This window comes from Dasypus novemcinctus, chromosome 13 (assembly GCF_030445035.2).
Source record: "Dasypus novemcinctus isolate mDasNov1 chromosome 13, mDasNov1.1.hap2, whole genome shotgun sequence".
NCBI lineage: Eukaryota > Metazoa > Chordata > Mammalia > Cingulata > Dasypodidae > Dasypus > Dasypus novemcinctus.
In genome coordinates, this window is record NC_080685.1 from 60,557,179 (window position 1) to 60,575,051 (window position 17,873).

The window sequence follows — 17,873 nt, forward strand, 5'->3', positions numbered from 1 at the left end:
GCGAGGGCGACGTGAGCCCAGCGCGGCGGCACGCTGTGGGTGCCTTCCCTTGCCCCAGCAGCGCCACGTCCAGCACGCCATTGCTGCAGTTCCTCTTGCCGCCCTCGCTGCTAATAAATAGATTAGCGAGCCCTTATTGAGCTCCTACTGTATTCCAGGTCCCGTCCTAAGAATTTTACACGCTCTGATTAATTTAATCTTCACCGCCGTCCTAGGCGGCAGCACTGCCATCCATCATCCCTTCCCAGGCGGAGCCAGGCTTAGCAGGTTAAAGAGCAGCCTAGCTCCAGAATCCATTGTCTTAACCCTGTGTCATACTCATCTCCTCTTTTTGGACAGACATTCGCAGGCATCATGCGCTTAGCACTTTGCTGGGCACATCAGAACTCCTGGGCAAGTACTTGGTTGAACAATTTATTTCTCAGGGAGGAAACCTTTCGAGATAGAAAAAAAAAAGTGCCAGTGAACTGAGACAATCAGTAAGTGTCCAGGCCTCCCTGTGTCTAACTGAGTGTGCCTCCTGAGAGCTTTAATGGGACATTTGGTCTGAGAAAGGGGTTGAAAGGCAGGGCATCGAGTGGCAAGTGAGTCTCATTTTCAGGTAAATGCTGGTGACTGTGTAAGTCACGACAGGAGCAGGCGGGGATTGGGGTTAACTGCAGAATCCAAGGGGGGAATTGTGTGGTCAGGGCTGGTGGTGGTATTTGCTGAACCTTCCAATAGTCTGTCTATAAGTTTGAGATACAAATGTCTTAATGCTTGAGGAAAACTTCCCTACGTCTAGGTGCGTTTACTTTTTTTTTCCCCAGTGATTTCGGACTAATTCATTTATGTTAACACTTTTAAAATTACATCACAACCAGAAAACATATGACCAATGTGATATGATTGGAGAAACACATGGTTCATAAGAACTGATTTCACGACTTTTGTTGCCATTTCAGGGTATGCAGGAGAAACTGGTGAAGGACTGTTTTGAGGTGCACTTTTTAGAAAGGTGGTAATTATTTGTTCAGTGATAAACATCTGTGGAGTGACTCCCATGCGCCAGGCACCGTGGTAGGGTGAGGATTCAAAACTGAGAAAGAAACACTGTTCTGCCCTTTGAGAATCCCACCATTTAATGGGGAAGGCACAGGTGGAGACAAGCAATTAGCAAAAGTGTGATTTATAATAGAGGTGAGAAACCCCTGGGGTTGGCAGTTTCATGAGTGCTGTATTGGGAGGACACTATAGGATGAAAAATGTTTGCACCTTTATGTTTTCTTAATATTTGTTAAGGACCTTTTTTTGGAAAAAGTACAGGGAAACATGGCCAGATATGCTGACATTACCTGTTCATCCAACCATGGAAACCCGGCCATTCTGTCAATTTTGAAACAAATTCACTGACTCAAAATACTGCCAAAACTGAGTGGTCCCTTGGTAAAGCTGTGATGACAGAGGAACGGGCCTTGGCTAGGAATTTCCTCAGGACAGGGACAGGGTGAATAGTGGTTAGGGCTCGGTGGCAGAGAACAGAATCCACTTTCAGTATTTAAGTGCAGAGTGATCAATTACCAGGTATTAGTTGGCTTTCGACTCAGTGGAACCAGCTCTGGGCTGAACTTCCAGGAATAATTCCCAGCCTCCACTGCCTTTGCCGTGGTTTGAAAAATCACCGAATCAAGACATTACCATTGCAGAACCTCATAGCCTCTGCCCAGATCCACATCAGTATGGTGGGAGCCTGCTCCTCAGCTGTCCTTACATTCAACTCAGTTCTGAATTCAGGTTTCTCCTAAGTGTGTCTGATTTGGCAGACTCTAACTCACATTCTGAACCCTAGCTGCAAGGGAGTCTGGAAAAGCAGTTTCACACTTTCTGGGTCTATAGTATAGGAAGGTGCATTAGGAGGGGATGTGGACTGGGCCAATTTGTGGTGTCTGCTACAGTTCATCAAAATTCTGAGATTCCATCTTCTGTATGTCACTGTGCCCCAGTTCATTTCTTTTTCTCTTTTCTTTTTTAGAATAATAAACACCTTTATTTTATGAGCCAGGATGGGAGGGAAGAGGATTTTTTGCCTTTCTGGGCCTTGATTTTTCTCATCTAGCTCCCCACCCCCTAGCACTTGGCCACCTGCTCAGCCATACTGGCCCCACCTCAAAGGAACTGCTGCTGCAGAAGATTGCTGGTCCTGGCATTCTTTTTCCTTTCATCATATTTCTGCTGAATTTCCTTCGACTGCTTTTTTTTTTTTTTTTATTTATCCCCCCTCCGCACACCTCGTGGCTTGCTTGTTATCTGCTCTCTGTGTCCATTCCCTGAGTGCTCTTCTGTGTATTTACTTGTCTCCCTTTTTGTCGCATCACCTTGCTGAGTTGGCTCTGCGTGGCGCTAGTGCGCCGGCGGCTCTCCATGGCGAGAGGGCGAGCCTGCCTTCACAAGGAGGCTCCGGGATGTGAACCCAGGGCCTCCCATGTGGAGGGCAGGAACCCAACTGATTGAGCCATAGCCGCTTCCCCTTTGATTGCTTTTTGTTTAAAATCTCCCCCTCCTCAGGCATCAGCGTGGCGCCTTCTTGCGGCCGGGGCCCGTGCACAGTGGAGGCGAACCCCTGCGGCTCGGCGTGCAGCCAGTGAGCACGGTGCTCCCTTCCAGGGCCCTGGTGCGGCCCGCGCTCCTGGAGCCCTAGAGACAGCTCAGAGCCCTAGAAGTTCCCTCGTGCAGCCTCAGGGCACGGTACTCCTTGCACACCCCCTGTGTGGATGCAGCAGGGGCCAAGCCTAGGGTTGGCAGCCAGGCACCCCAGCTCTTATCCACGTTTCTTGGATGGGGCTTTCTCTTGCCTCCGGCCTTGCGCCGCCGGTGCCATTGGTCCCAGGAGATGCCCCTGGCACGGCACTGGCGGGAAAGGACCAGTCTATTTCTTTTGAGCACACCAAGTCCTTTAGGACTCAGCGCCGTCCCCTGGGTTCCTTCCTTGCCAACTCAGCTGTTGCCTATGCTAGCATGACAGCTATGACCAGACCGGCTTAAGACACTCAAGAATGAAAAGAAAAAAGGTTTTTCTCTCTATTCCAGGGACCTGCAAGCACCCTCAGGACCGAATCTTGGCAGCTGCCTGCTCCCTGTATCATTTGCTTTGGGGGACATGTGATCTTTCAGTCCATGCCTAGGCAGGGTTCACTTTGGGGGCTGCTCTTTTTAGCACAGATTCTAAGTGGTGAAAATATCATGGAAATAGAGGTGACTGTCGTGGGGACTTCTTGTGGCATCGCATCTGGAATAAATGGGGTTAGCTTGGGCTACAGGCCTTGTTGTGCCCTTGTGCAAATTAGAAACATGTGACCCCACCCTGGGACAAAGCCACTCCAAACCAGTGTGCACGGCGTGGCTGGCAAAGCAAAGGTTGGATTTCAGAACCTAGCGGCCCTCAGAACCAGGTGCCCTTGTGCAGTGCACAACCCGAACAACGATATGTCTATTTCCACCACAGGCAGAATAGGAAGGTGTCCACACGGGGCCTGGTCTGCTCAGCAGGGCTGTGTGGAAGCGTCATGCTGCCTCTCTCTCTCTCCTGTCCCCGCAGAGATCCCCCAGTGCGCTGGCTGCAACCAGCATATCCTGGACAAATTCATCCTGAAGGTCCTGGACAGACACTGGCACAGCTCCTGCCTCAAGTGTGCAGACTGCCAGATGCAGCTGGCCGACAGGTGCTTCTCCAGGGCCGGGAGCGTCTACTGCAAGGAGGACTTCTTCAAGTAAGTCAGGGCCCGCGGGCTCCGCCTGCCTCCCCCGGCCTGGCCTGGCTCTTTCAGGGGAGGCTTGGGTGCGGGAGGAGGGGTGGTCCAGGAGGTGGGAGGGTGAATCCAGGAGATGAGGGGGTGCTTCTCATTGAGGGTCCCCCTGCTATCACCTCCCACATTGCCTGAGACCCAGAAGTTCTGCAGGGGATGTGGCGGGAAGCCAGGGAGGGCATGAGTCAGAATTCACGGATTCACCAGGTGCTGACAAAGGCTCTCCGCAGATCCTAAAAGGATTTCCTCTTTCAGCCTTGGTGAGCAGAGGCCTCGGGACACTTGGTGTCATTGTGACTTGCAGAGCGCCTGGTTTTTACCTCGATGCCCTGCAACTAGAGTCGTCCCTGTGGCTGGGTTTCCTGAGGCTGCTTCAAGGGCCTCACCGGCCTACAAGAGTCACTCCTGGTAGGAGGCAAGTCAGGCTCCATCGGTGCCATCAGTTTAAATAGAAATAATGGAAACACTTGAGTGTGATGGCCAAGAGCCCAGACCCTGCCTGGATTTGAACCCATACACTAGCTGTGCGTTCTTAGGCAACTTACTTGACTTCTCTGTGTCTCACTTTGTTTAGCTGTAAAATGGAGCTGATGATAATAGTTCTACCTCATAGAGTTGTTATTAGCTTTAAGTGAGTCAATGAGGATAGAGTTCTTAGAACAGTGTCTGACACCTGAGTGTTAGCTGCTAAGACTGGCCTGGATTTTCCATTCATCCTGGGTCATCCTGGGAGTGCTGGCTCAGAGGTCGGGAGGGGGTGTGCCAGGAGGCTCATCGAGGCGAAAACATTCAGCACAAATGCCCAAGCCCTGGAGAAGGGCTGAACTTCCTCTAATTTAAACAAGACCCGCCTGGGGTTCTGGACTCAGGAGAAATGAGGAAAAATGGCAAGTCCCCGAAACAGAACATGATTTCTCCAAAGGAAAATCAGTGAAACTTGAATTGGATTTCGGCGGACTCTCCGATTTCTTTAGTCCAACATGAGTTGAAAAGCATGCTAGAGGTGGTTTTGGTGACCGCGGCGCGGCCTCCCTAGCTGGTGTTCCAAGGCGGCGCCCCTCACCTGCCGTCAGGTTGTGCGCCCACTCTGTGTGTGCGTGGGCACGCGTGCCTGTGGGTGCTCCATCTAAGCCTTTGGGTTCTTCCTCTAAGCCTTCTCTGTGTCCTGCTCCCTCCTTCCCTCTTCCTTTTGCTCGCCTTGATCTCTCACCTCTTTCCTTTATTCTAGCCTTTCCACACCCTTTGTCTGTGGGCAGTAAGCTTTTGCCTCCCCTTGAGTCTGACAGACCTGCCCCCTCAATGTGCCCTGGCCAAGCCCCCGCGACAACGGTGACTGAGTCCTGGCCGGGGTGGGTTTCAGTGTGTGCACAAACGTGATATGTGACCATGGGTGCAGGGGCCTGCAGGGCCGGGCACAGCCACCTGCGCGAGTAATGGCCGCCCCCAAGTTGTGCTTTATTTCCAATCTTGGGCTCGCCCTCCGGGCTGTGGCGACCTCTCTGCAGCCCCACTCTGGGCCCCTCCTGGGCCCTCTTTTCTCATTTGCATCCTTAGGGGCCTTGGCTCAGCAGAAACCTCCCCTCCCTAGCCCACCCCTGCCCTAAGAGGAGCCAGCTCAGCTCCCCCACCCGCCTTCTTCAGCACAGCTCCTCGGCGCTCTGTGCTCCTCGGCGCTCTGTGCTCCTCTGCACGCTGTGCTCCTCGGCGCTCTGTGCTCCTCTGCGCGCTGTGCTCCTCGGCGCTCTGTGCTCCTCTGTGCGCTGTGCTCCTCGGCGCTCTGTGCTCCTCTGCGCGCTGTGCTCCTCGGCGCTCTGTGCTCCTCTGCACGCTGTGCTCCTCGGCGCTCTGTGCTCCTCGGCGCTCTGTGCTCCTCTGCGCGCTGTGCTCCTCGGCGCTCTGTGCTCCTCTGCACGCTGTGCTCCTCTGCACGCTGTGCTCCTCTGCACGCTGTGCTCCTCGGCGCTCTGTGCTCCTCTGCACGCTGTGCTCCTCGGCGCTCTGTGCTCCTCTGCGCGCTGTGCTCCTCGGCGCTCTGTGCTCCTCTGTGCGCTGTGCTCCTCTGTCTCCAGAATAAGGGAAGCTGCGTGGCAGCCTTCCTCCTTCCAGTCCCAGCTCACTGCTTTCCTCAGCGCCCTACACCCCATCAAACAGGGCGCAGCTTTCCCAGGTACGCACTGCATTGCCCCACCTCCACACCCGGCCAGGCTATTTTCTCTTCCAGGGACGCTGGCACCTCCATTTCCATCTTCCAAGCAGCCCACCTCCTCGGTGGCTGGGAGCCCCCACGCACCGCACCCACCACCCTCTTCCTTCTCCCTCCCAGTGACTCAGCACAGGCCCTTTGTTTTGCATGCCTCGTGCACCTCTTTTATCTTCCCTGTTGGTTTGAGGAAAGGGCCTGTAGGTTGCTCATTTTCTGTCGCCTGCGCTAAGACCTGGCCCCCAGCCTTTCTTATAGACAGTCCTGAGTTTTCCTTGCTGCAGGGAGAACGTTACACGGTGAATTTACAATGAGCTTTGGCAACCAGTTTCCTCTGTATCCTGGCGAGTCAGGGAGACCCAGCCTGCCTGATATTTCACAACAATTATTCCCCTTGTTCCACGGGACTCCCCTGCTTCCTAAAATGATCCGCTCTCCGAGTCGAAGCCTTTTGTCAAGCGGGGGAGTCAGCCCCCATGAATTCTAGGTCATTAGTCCTCACTAGATGGGGGTGCTGTGTGGCCCAACTGAGAGCTGAAGTCGTTCTCCCACGGCCAAAGGACGGCCAACCAGACTCGAAGGCCGGTGGGCTCTGGAGTCTCGAGCGAGCCAGGATAAGGACCGGACTTGGGCGCAGACAGCCTCCGCCCAGCTCTGCGGGACCTTGGCGCTTCCTCCGGGGAGGCCCACTGCAGGGGAGGGTTCAGGGTTGTGGAGCGGCCTACAGCCCCCGTCCCAGGGGTCTGGGGACCTCCTGTCCTCTCAGGGCCCGCAAAGTGGGGCAGTGTCCTCATTAAATGTCACCTGTTCTCAGCATGCAGGGGCACTTGCACAGTGGAGGGCACTGCGAGCGGAGCCATAAGGCAAGGCAGGAGGACTGGGGCAGTCCCTGGGCCCAGGGCCCCCGTGTCCTCACCCTACGCTGCAGGAGTGGAATCTGCTGCAGGCTGCCAGAGCGACGGCAGGTGCCTGCACCTGAATTCGCCCAGCGCACCTGGGGTTTGGAAGCTGCCGCTCAGAGCCGGGAGAAGCCCTTCTCTATCTTCCTGTAAGGTGTCATTTCCTGATACCAGTCCCATCCCCCTGTTCAGAGGCCAGGGACAGGATTCAGTGACCTCGCTAATCTCTGGGACAGACAGTTCCAGGATCAATATTTGAATCTCTTTGCTCATGCCAAGGGTCTGGGCCACTTCTTTGCACAACTCCAGGGGGCATCCTTCACACTGCCTTCTCTGTGAGGTTTTCAGAATCAAGACTAGTCCGAAGAGCACTCCCTGAAGACGTGTGCTATCTCAGGAGTGGAGGGAGGAAGAGGTCTGCGTTCAGCAGATGAGATGTGGCAATACTGATGCCTGGCAGCAGAGGGCGATGTTGCTGTATACATAGATGAAGAAAGAAGTATGGTTGGGAGGTTGTACCCTGTGGTTGTTGCATTTTTCCATTGGGGCTGTTGAAGTTTATGTCGGTTTATTCTTGCTTGTGTTTGTTGTTTTTCACTCTTGGGTTCTTGGCTCCCCTTTCAACAGAGGAAATAGATTCTGAGGCAGAGAGGAAAGGCACTGATTTGACTGATGCAGTGTAGCTGGCCTCCTTGGCTTGCTCTGAGTCCAGAGGGGGCTCAAGCATCTGGAGCCCCCACACCACATGCAGAGGATTTCTAAGGCCTGTTACATTTGAATGCAAGCCGTGGGGCCAATGCCACCTGGTGTTGCATTTGCCAAGCAGGTCCTTTCCAGCCAAGCATCTCATGTGCCATGGGTGTCGTGTTTCCTTGCAAAAGGACTAAGGCCTAGGGATGCACAGGGGTTTGGGAGCAGGTCTCTGGGTCCTCTCCTCACCACTGCCTCTGTCCTGGAGGAGCCCTGGCAGCTCCTTGACTCTGAGGCACAGTGAAGACAGGATTTTATAACTTCTCTGCTTCAGGAACTGGGTTCAAGTGCTGGCTCTGTCAGTGGCTGGGTCGTTGGATGCCAGGCAAACTGAGGCGGTTCTGTAAGAGCTCTTTCCTCTTCAGGAAAAATGGGAATGCTTATAGTACCTGCTTTAGAAGAGGCCGGGTACACAGGAACCTTCGGCAAAAGGGAGCTCTTTTATGAGCCGAGTGGTTTGGTAAAGTCAAACAGAGCTCAAATTCCTGTCCTATTGCTTGTCCGTGGACAAGTTACTAGGCCTTCCTGAACCTCGTTGCCTTTGGAGGAGCTCGCGCTAACCCGTGGAGTTGGGGTGAAATGGGAAAGACGGTGCGGGAACCTCGTCCAGCGCGGGGCTGGGGGCTTTATCCGTGCCTCGGGGCCTCTGGCCCTGCCGTGCGGGGGCCGCCCGTGGGCTGCGGCGGAATTGTCCGCGAGCGCGGAGCCTGCCTCTCGTCGTCCTCCCCTGCCTGGAGCCGGCTTGGAGGACTTCCCATCGAGGTGACTTCTCCCGGCACAGAGCTCCTCAGCCAGAGGAGAGGGTGCCCTGGCAGAGCGGGGAGGGTGCGCGGCGGTGCGCCAGGGGTGGGCCCCAGGGAAACGAGCCCGCAATTGTCACCTACAAGGAACACAGCTGTGGAGTCGAAGAGGCTGGCAACAGTCACACAAACTGTTAAGATAAAGCGCAGGTCCTCACGGGCTCGTCACGCATGGGGGGCTTCAAGCTGCGCCCCCCCCAGGGTGTGTGCTCACGTTTTCCCCGCCAGAGGGGCTGGGGGGGGGGCCTCCCCAGGTACTTCCTGTTAAAGCTTCCTTCTGCTCAGGGAGTCGCCCTGGCCTGAGGCCCTCGCCCTGCCCCCCCCCCCCCCCCCCCCCCCCCCCCCGCGGCGCCTGGAGCCCGGAGCCCCGAGCCCCGGGCAGTCCGCAGGCCCCGTCGGCCAAGGGCAGGTAGGCGCGTCCTTGGGAGCCTGGGACTGCTCTGATTTATCCCTGCCGCCCGGAACAGTGTGTTAGGCCGAGGGTGGTTTCCCTGGCTCTGGACAGGCCTTCACTTGTGCCCTTGGCCCAGTCACTCCACCCTCTGGGCAGTGGGCAGGTGCCGACGGGGCAGCAGCTAATGGGGGGGGGGCGGGGGGAAGGTGGCGGAACCTCTCTGGGCCGCGGTGGGTTTGCATCTGGCTCAGCATGAGCTCGGGGGCAGTTATCAGAGTTCTCTGAGCCCCAGTTTCCTTCTCTACTACAGGAATAGAAACATCTATTTTTCTGAGTTACTATGAGGATTAAGGAAGTTGCAGGAAGAAAAGTGCTTAGTTATCATTATTAGTAGCTATTATTAAGAGTGTGTGTTTATGGACCGAGTGCAAAAAGGCCTCTCTCCAGGCGGGGCCCGGGGCGGGCAGTTTGGCCAGTGTCCAGGCTACACTTCCACGTTTAAGTGGCAGTGGTAGGCCTGTGGCTTGGGACACCGGGGTGCGGCTCTGCGTGGGGTGGGGCGAGGGGGCCGGCGTGAGTTTTCCTTGCAGTGTGTCCTGAGCTTTGCCTCCTGACCTGAAGCCAGGGCAGGAGGGCCCGCCTGTGCCGCAGGCTTGCAGCCTGTGCTTTCGTGCCTATGAGGCCGCCTCGTGCTGTCTCGTAGTGCCCTCCTGCCCCAAGGAGAAGCCCCTTCAGTTCTGGGGTTAGCTGTGGGTCCAGTCTGGGGCCAGCTTCCTCCTGAGCTACTGGTTATTTCTGATAACTACATACCTGCTAAGATGCAGTGTGCATTGCACACACATGCGTGCTCCAGCACAATGCTTCAGGAACACACAGGGGGAGGGTCTTCTTGACGTGTGACTTTCCATAATTCCTGAGTAGTTTATAGTCTAATTCCCTCGCTAAGCAAATTAAACCGTTTAAAGTAACGATCAGATGGTCCCGATAGCAGCTACGTGTGTGGACATTTGTAAGATTCAAACACCCGCTGGTGGGGCCAGCCCCCAGGCATTTGTGAAGGCCTGTAATCAAAGCAGAAGCAATTACTTAGCCCAGGGGTTCCCTGGGGCTGGAGGCCGTAGATCAGGCGGTGATGAGCCTGCAGATCATCTGCTGCCTGCATTCGCTCTGGAGGACCCTCCCACCGCCAGTGCCTTGGGGCAGAGGTCTCCTGACATCTGTGGAACCCTCCTCGCAGGGACTTTTCTAGCTTGGGGGAATCTGGTTTGGAACCAAATAGCTGCCAGTCGGCCTGGGAGCCAGCCAGCTCCTGGGCTCTGGAAACAGACCAGCCCCCAAGCAGAGAGGATCAGAGGGAGGTGGGAGCAGAAGACACCGACCTCGCTCCTTTCCCTCAGCAGCAGAGCACGCCAGCAGCAGAGATCCCCGTTCTCGTCATCGCTGCGGCGCATCTCTCTCCCTCACGAGAGTCCCCTGTAAAATGCCCTCTTTCCACCCCCACTGCCTGTCCTGTCAGGCCCGGCCACTGGGCCCCAGCACCCCTAGAAGCTGCTCTGCCTGGCTGTGCGTCCGCCTTCCTCCCACTCCCACCAGCTTGTACCCCCTGCCAGGCCAGTCCCTGGCCATGCTGTTCCCATTTTCTCCCGAAACTTCCGAGCCCAGCAGGCAAGGGCTCAGCCTCATCTCCTGCCCAGCAGGCAAGGGCTCAGCCTCATCTCCTGCCGATGCTCTTTGTGAACTTGATGACCCGGTCAAGGTCACCCTGGTCAGAGCCGGTCCCTGGCTTCTCTCTCTGGTCCCTGGGGCTCTTTCTGGGTCCGCCCCACTGCCTGTCACAGCCCCGCCCCCACTACTGGAGACCGAGGCCTTAGGGACAGAGGGACTTCGGGGCTCAGGGAATCGACAAGCACCTCCGATGCCCCGGTGGGCTAAGGCATAAGCTACACAGGATTTCTCAAAGAGGGGTCCGTCCCATAGCGACACCGGGTCATCCATGGGGTGCTGGTTGAAGGTGTGGATTTGGGGCCCAGAACTGGAGTCAGGGACAGGGTCTCCCAGATGAGCTTTCAGCATGGGAGGTTTGGGCACAGCTGTGCTCACACCTGGGCCGAGAGCCTCAGCTGGAGCCTGGGCCCAGGGAGTGGGAAGACGGGGGATCCGGCCACTCTGGCCTCCTGGGAGAGGGAATAGCGATGCCCTCCAGGCCCTGTGCGCCTCCTGAGGCGACAGCCGGGACTCCCCACGCGGTTACCCCGTGTCTGCGACGGGCAAACAGGTTCACGAAGGCGGCCTAGCGCTGAGGCCTGACCATGGCCTGTCATTCGGCTGTGAAAAGGAATGAGGTGCTGAGACAGGCGACGGCTCAGCTGAGCCTTGAGGACGTTGTGCCGAGTGAAATAAACCAGACACAGAGGACAAATGCTGTAGATCCCACTTACGCGAAATACCTAGAAAAAGCAAATTCATAGGGACAGAAAGTCAAGTACAAGTTGCCAGGGGTGGGGAAGGGAGTGGGGCAGTTAGTGCTTAACGGGTACAGGGTTTCTGCTTGGGGGGCTGGATGGTGGGGTTGGTAGCGCCGCGTCGTGGACGTAATTAACACCATGGAACTGTATACATGGAAGTGGTTAAAAGGGGGCATTTTGTGTTGTATATATGTTACTACAATGAAAATTTAAAAACGTTCTAAACCAAAAAACCTAACAACACAGGGGGTGGGTGGGTGAGAGTCTTGCATGCCCCATTGGCTCTTGGGAAGCAAATCTGCCCCTAGAGGGCAGGTGGGGAGGGGTGGCTGAGGGAAAAGGAGAGCTGGGTTCCAAGCCCTTTTCTGCCACTAATTGAGCTGTGTGATCCTGAGCAAGCCACTACTCCTCTCTGGGCTCTAGTATCCTCCTCTGTTAAATGAGAGGGTTGGACTACATCACCAGTTATAAGGCTTTTCCAGCAGCATGCATCTCAAAATGATAAACCTGAATACTCTTTAAAAATAAAAGCATCATATAAATCCCCCAAATGAAAAGCAGAGCACACTGTGGAGCAGTTCTGGCAGGGTAAGGGGTGTCTGAGAAATATAAGTATGAGTGTGTGCAATTGTATCCACCCCGAGGCACTAACATTCTCTGGTGTCACGAATTTTCCAAAAAATGGGCCCAGTTACATCTGGAGAAGGCTGACTGTTCCTGGGCAGAACTTTACACAGCTGTGACACGGCTGTGGCCTCAGAGTGGGTGGTGATATATGTTGGAAATATTGGTACATACAGTAACAGTAAATATCAGCAACTTACCTGTCAAGTGTGGTGATAGATAAAAGAAATACATGTAGGGAAGTGTCAGCTGGGAAAAAAATATATGGCCTGCAGTAAATCACTGCCAAGCAATTAAAGCATAAACTCAAGTTCTGCAGTATTTTGTTTCCTTGGGGTGCTGCGTGCTGGGGCAGCTCACATGCACAGGAGGCTGGCAGGGCGCGGGCTGCCCCCGAGGCCTCTCCACCAGTGGAAGGCTCACTGTGCCAAGAGGAAGGGCAGGGCCACTGAGGGAGGCCACTGGGTTCAACCCCAGCTTTGTCGTTTACACGGACAAGCGACCTAACCTCTCTGCCCTTCAGTTTCCTCATCTATGAAACGGGGGACCATACGTTAACGCCACCATACGACTGGACCATTCATTTATTTATTCAACAAGTATTCATGGAGCACATATCATTGCCCAGGCATCATTCTAGGTGCTGGACTCAGCAGTGACGAAGTCCCTGCCGCTGTGGAGCTGGCCAAAAAATAAACAAAGAAATGCCCAGTGTGCCAATTGGAGATGAGTGCTCTGGACAGGGGAAAGGAAGTGCTGGGGGTGGGCGTGGTTGAGGAAGGCTTCTCGGAGGAGGTGACTTTTGAGCAGAGACTCATAGTTCCTGCAGGTGTGAGCCATGCAGGGATCTGGGGAAAGAGCAATCCAGACAGAGAAACCAATGCCAGGGCCCTGAGGAGGCCGGTGTAGCTGGGTGGAGAGGGAAGGAGATGAGGTTAGAAAGGTGATGGGGGCTGAATGGGCTTGGGTTTTGTAGGCCATTAAAGAGACTTTGGCTTTTACTCTGAGCAAGTTGGGAGCTACTGGAAGGTTTTAGGCAGAGGAGCCAGATGGTCTTGCTTAGGTTTTAATAGAATCACGGTGACTACTGAATGGAGGAGAGAATGGGGAAGGGGGCCAGGGCTGAACCCGGAGACCTGCTAGGAGGCTGTCGTCGATACGGGGTGATGGAAGCTTGAACTGGGGTGATAGTGGTGGAGATGGTGAGCAGTGGTCCAAACTTGATATTCTCTTGTGAAGAGCCAGCAGGATTTGCTGACAAGATCAGATGGGGCTTGAGAGAGAGGAGTCAAGGACAACTCTTAGTTTCTTGGCAGGAACAGTTGGAAGAATGCAATTGCCATTATCTCAGGGAAGGCGGTGAGAGGGGCAGATTCTGGGGTGAGATCAGGAGTTTGGAGTCGAACATGTGAGCAGAGGTGCTGGGGAGGTTTGGGACACGCCACACACGGGTGTCATTTATTACCATGAGGTGGGGTGATATCAGCAGGGCAGTGGGGTAGACGGAGAAGCAGCTGCCACCGGCAGAGCAGAGGCAGGAGAGCTGGGCCCGTGTTCTCAGATGGAGGGGGAGAACAGAGGCTGTTGAAAGGTCAGGGAAGGCGAGAACTGGCCACTGGGTTTAGCCACGTCAAGGTCATGGTGACCTTGACTGGGCAGTTTCGGTTGATTGGTGGCACAAATCCTGCCTGGAGAAGGCCAGGAGCAGGGACCTTCAGGCCCCTGTGTCTAGGCCCCCTTTTGAGGAGCTTTGCTGGAAAGGGAGTAGAGAAATGGGGTGGAAGATGGAGGGAGATGGTTCAAAAGAGGGTCCTTTTTTTTTTTTTTAACATGGGAGAAATAATAGCATGCTTGTCCGCTGATGGGAAAGATCTAGTAAAGAGGGAAGATTGATGGAGTGGGAGGCACAGGGGACAGTTGCTGGAGGAACGTTCTTGATGAAACGAGAAGGATGTGCTGAGGTGGAGGGCTGCCCTTCAACAGGAGCCCGGGCGTTTCCAGAGTCGGCAGAGAGAAGGGCGCCGGCACAGCTGCAGGTGGGGGGCACAGGGCCACCCGCTGAGTTTGAGGCTGGGGGCTTGAGAGAGAGCAGGTGTCTCAGAGGGTGCGTGGACCAGCTAGTAGATTCCCTGGGCCCTCTTGGAGTATGTATCACAAATCTGGAGTGAGCCCCATCCACAGTGGGGTGTCTCCCCCAGCCCTGTTCAGAGGCCACTGCTGGGCGGAGAAGGCAGAGGGTTGAGAGGGAGGCAGGGGAGCCGAGGGTGCCTCAGTGAGCCGGACCTCGGGGCCTAGCTGGGCCAGGGGGCTGGTGGGAAGGAAGCCCGCGGGCTGGCTGCTCCTGCGGGGTTGCAGAACCGTCAGAGTGGGGTCCTGGAGACACGAGCTGGCAGGGGAGGAGGCGCTGGCCTGCTGGTGGGGGCAGGGAAAGTCACTCTTGGAGGCGTTGCCATCCCTGGTCATGACAAGGTCTGGAGCAGACCATAGGGGCGAGCGGCTGAAGACGACGGTGCCGCTGATCTTTGGGGTGGGGGGCGAGGGCAAAGACTTGAGGGCGGGGGCAGGAAGGACTGTCTGTGTGGGAAGTGAAGTCCCCGAGAATTGTGGCAGGGGGATGGCGAGAGTGGTGGCGAGCCAGGCCCTAAACTCCCCAAAGAGAGATGGAGGGTGAGCCAGGGGTGGCTCTGTGGTCAGCGTCTGCCCCGTGGAGGGGTTGTGGGTGCTGTGGCCCGAGGGCCCCTCTACCCAAGTCCGGGTCGAGCATAGGGGCCCCAGGCTGGCTGCTCCGCGGGTGTTTGCCGCTGGGCAAACTCGTTGCTGTGGGAGTTGGGGCGGGCACCTCCTTGAGCCTTGGTTAAAAGGTTTCCTAAGACCCCCCTCAGGTCAGGCGCTCTGGCAACGTTTGTGTACTGACTGCAAGGATGGCTGCAAAATGGGGTGGGAAGCAGTCTGCTTGGTAAGCCGTGGGCCTCCATTCAGCCCAGGGTTTCAATTCCCTTCCTAGAAGAGCTTTAGATGGGAGCTGCAATGATCAAGTCGAGTGTTACCAAGGGAAGTTGAGCGCCGATTCTTCCCTGCCTGCTTCGGGCAGAAGTTTTAAGGAGCAGTTAGCTCATCTTCCATTCCTTCCTTCCTTCACTCATTCGGTGGACTTTGTCTTGCCTCCTGTGTGCCGGGCAGGGATAAGAGAAATGCCAGGGGTGCTGGCCGAGGGGTCAGGCACGTGAGCCATTCGCTCGGAGTCCTTCCTCGCTTGTCGCTTTTGGGTCAGTTCCAGCGGCTTCCCACGGTCATGACAAGGTCTGCAGGGACCATAGGGGTGAGCAGCTGAGGATGTCGGCGCTGCTGATCTTTGGGGTGGGGGGAGGGCAGGGGCAGGGGCAGGAGGGACTGCCTGTGTGGAGGGGGCAGGGCCCTGCACACAGCAGGCGCTCAGCGACAGGTGTTCAGGCGGCGTGGCCTAGAAGATCCGTGGGGACGCGCTGTCCCTTGGCCGGCGTCTGACCTTCCTGCCCGCCCTGCCCCAGCTCTGCTGTATTTGCTGGTTTGGGAGCAGGAATTCTACCTGTGGCCATGGGTCTCTTTATCGCGCATCCCGGGAAAGCACGGGGCCCGCTCGTCTGTGCCCCAAAGGGGACTGGCTGGTCTAAGACCTGGAAACTCGGGAGGCGGCATCTCCATCCCACACCCCCCCAAAGGACAGCGCTGTCCCGGGTCAGCGGACTCCGGCCAGGCGTGGGGAGGGGCCCGTGGGCTGGGCAGGGAGGTGGCCCCCTCAGCGACGCCCGTGGGTTGTGCTTCGGGGAGAAGGGAATGCGGTGAGTTCCACTCACCATCCCTATAAATCCCACAATCAGGAAAATTGCTTCAATTGCTAAAAAAGCGCTGGTGGGAAAGTCCATTTATTTTTCATTTTTCTTGTGCACTTGCAACCCTCCCGCATAAATCACTGTCGGCATGTAGATTAAATTTATACCCCGTTATCTCTCCTGTCTGGTGGACACCGGGGTTCTGGCTGCGCGTCCGCGGGGGCCCCAAGGCCCTGCCCGGCCCGGCGGCCAGCACCCCGCGGCTCCTCCCTCCGCGGCCGCCAGGGCGGGGCTCGCCTGCTGGGGGCGGGGTGCCCCGGGGCTGCTGCTCTCTGGCGTCCGCAGCAGAGAATCTGGGCGCTCTCGGGTTCTCGGTGGCTTCTTTGGGAGGGTTCGCGGGGAGCACGACGAAGGCATTGTTTCATTGTTTTTTAGCACTTGCTTTGTGAATTGGCCTAGAACGGATATAAAAATACTGATATTTTGAAGACACTCGAGCAACACAAATACAAGCTTCCTTTCTCTTTGTTCTCCCAAACAATGGACACACGCACTCTCCCGCGGGCTCTTCCGCACTCGCGCTGCCCCTGCGTTAACGCGGCCCTGCGGCGCCGGGGAGAAGCCGGCTGCCGGCTCACCTTTGTTCTGGAGGCGCGGAAGCGTCCAGGGCCGCCTGGATCCCTTACTCTCCATCCTCAGATACAGCCGCCTCCGTGCAGGCCCTCTCGAGCGTGGCTCTTTATTTGCTGATGTATTTATTTTTAACTCGTCTCTGGGTCCAGGACCTCTCTGAAAATCTGATGAAAGCCCAGACCCCCACCCCCACCCCCAATCTTGATGCACAATTTTCAACAACTCATTAGGGTGGGGGAGGGTGGTTTTCAGATCCCTCAAACTCCATCCTGGGCCTCGAGAGCCTTGTTCCCATACACAGTCCCCCCAAAATGAAGAGGCATTCCAGGAACTCAGAAGTCCTGGGGCCTTGCAAGCCAAACGCCTCAGCTCTTCATACCCAGCAATCCGCTTGTGTCCTGTCCTGAAAAATCAGTGTCCTGGACCATACTTCTGGCTCTTTTGGGGTTAACCACGGAGAAGCCCCCCACTTCTCTCTGGGTGGGGACGTCCCTGGGGGGTGGGGTTGAAGCCGCAGCTGGCCAGGCCCCTGCAGCCCCCTTAGCAGGTATCATTACGGCATAAGAGACCCATCATTCTGCATTAATCTGGGATTCATCATGATAGCCATGACCATAATTAATTTATTTGGTATTAATGTGGATGAAATATGTACTGTCCTTTCAGGGGAAATCAGGCTGCCTATAAGCATTAGTTAAAAGGACCATTAAAATCAAACCTTCCCCAGATCCATTAGGCGAAGTCTTTCATCCTGAAGAAGATAAAGTTCTGCTGTGTGAAATGTCATGAATAATTAGGTTGATTGCTGTTTTAAACTCTGCCCCTGCTTCCCCAACTCTCCCGCCCCCCTCCTGAAGCCGGGAAGGCTCACCTGCGTCAAAGCCCCCCTTCCCTGGCCAGGTCTGCCCTGGCCCAATAACTCCCCAGAGCCGCCTGCTGCCCCTGGGGCAGCTCCGGTGATCTCGATGGCCAGAATGGGGAGAGGGTGCCAGAAGACCCCCCTGGGCTGGCTTTTAAGTGTGCCTATTTCTTTTTGCGTCTGATTATTTTGAGCCTTAGCCCAGGGTGGCAGCGGGTGGCTTCCTCGCCCCTCAGTGGTGGTCTCTGAACGTGGGGACCAAGGACAGGTCTGAAGCAGCATTTTCCAAACTGAGGTTGGCAGACTCGCTGCTGCAGAGGCTTGAAAATGCCGATTCCTGGCGCAGGAAGAGGGTGGAGGCTGGGACCACGGGCTGCAATGTGGGCTGGTTGGAGGGGGGAGACGTGGTGGGGGCAGGAGAGAGAAGGCCCCGGGGAGACTCCCCTGCTCTGCTCACCAAGCGCAATTTCTCCGGAGCTCGAGCGCTGCCCCGGGCGCACAGCCTTCTCCTGGTGGGGAGCGAGGGAGAGGCCCTTGCTGTTTGCATCGTGTACACCACAGCTGCCCTGTGGGGCTGGCGCTGTTTGCATCGTGTACACCACAGCTGCCCTGTGGGGCTGGTGCTCCTGGCCTCACCAGGAGGCTGACAGTGAAGCCC

The 17,873-nt window shown here is 56.1% G+C and overlaps 1 protein-coding gene across 1 annotated transcript in view; it reads left to right on the top strand.

Annotated features, from left to right (window-relative positions):
• The window catches only part of LHX4 (LIM homeobox 4), a 41,691-nt gene that overhangs the window by 14,246 nt on the left and 9,572 nt on the right, over window positions 1–17,873 (top strand). Inside the window, exon 2 of the mRNA XM_004461861.2 lies at window positions 3,575–3,746. Within this exon, the coding sequence (XP_004461918.1) occupies window positions 3,575–3,746 (172 nt within the window). The remainder of the gene's footprint in view (window positions 1–3,574; window positions 3,747–17,873) is intronic.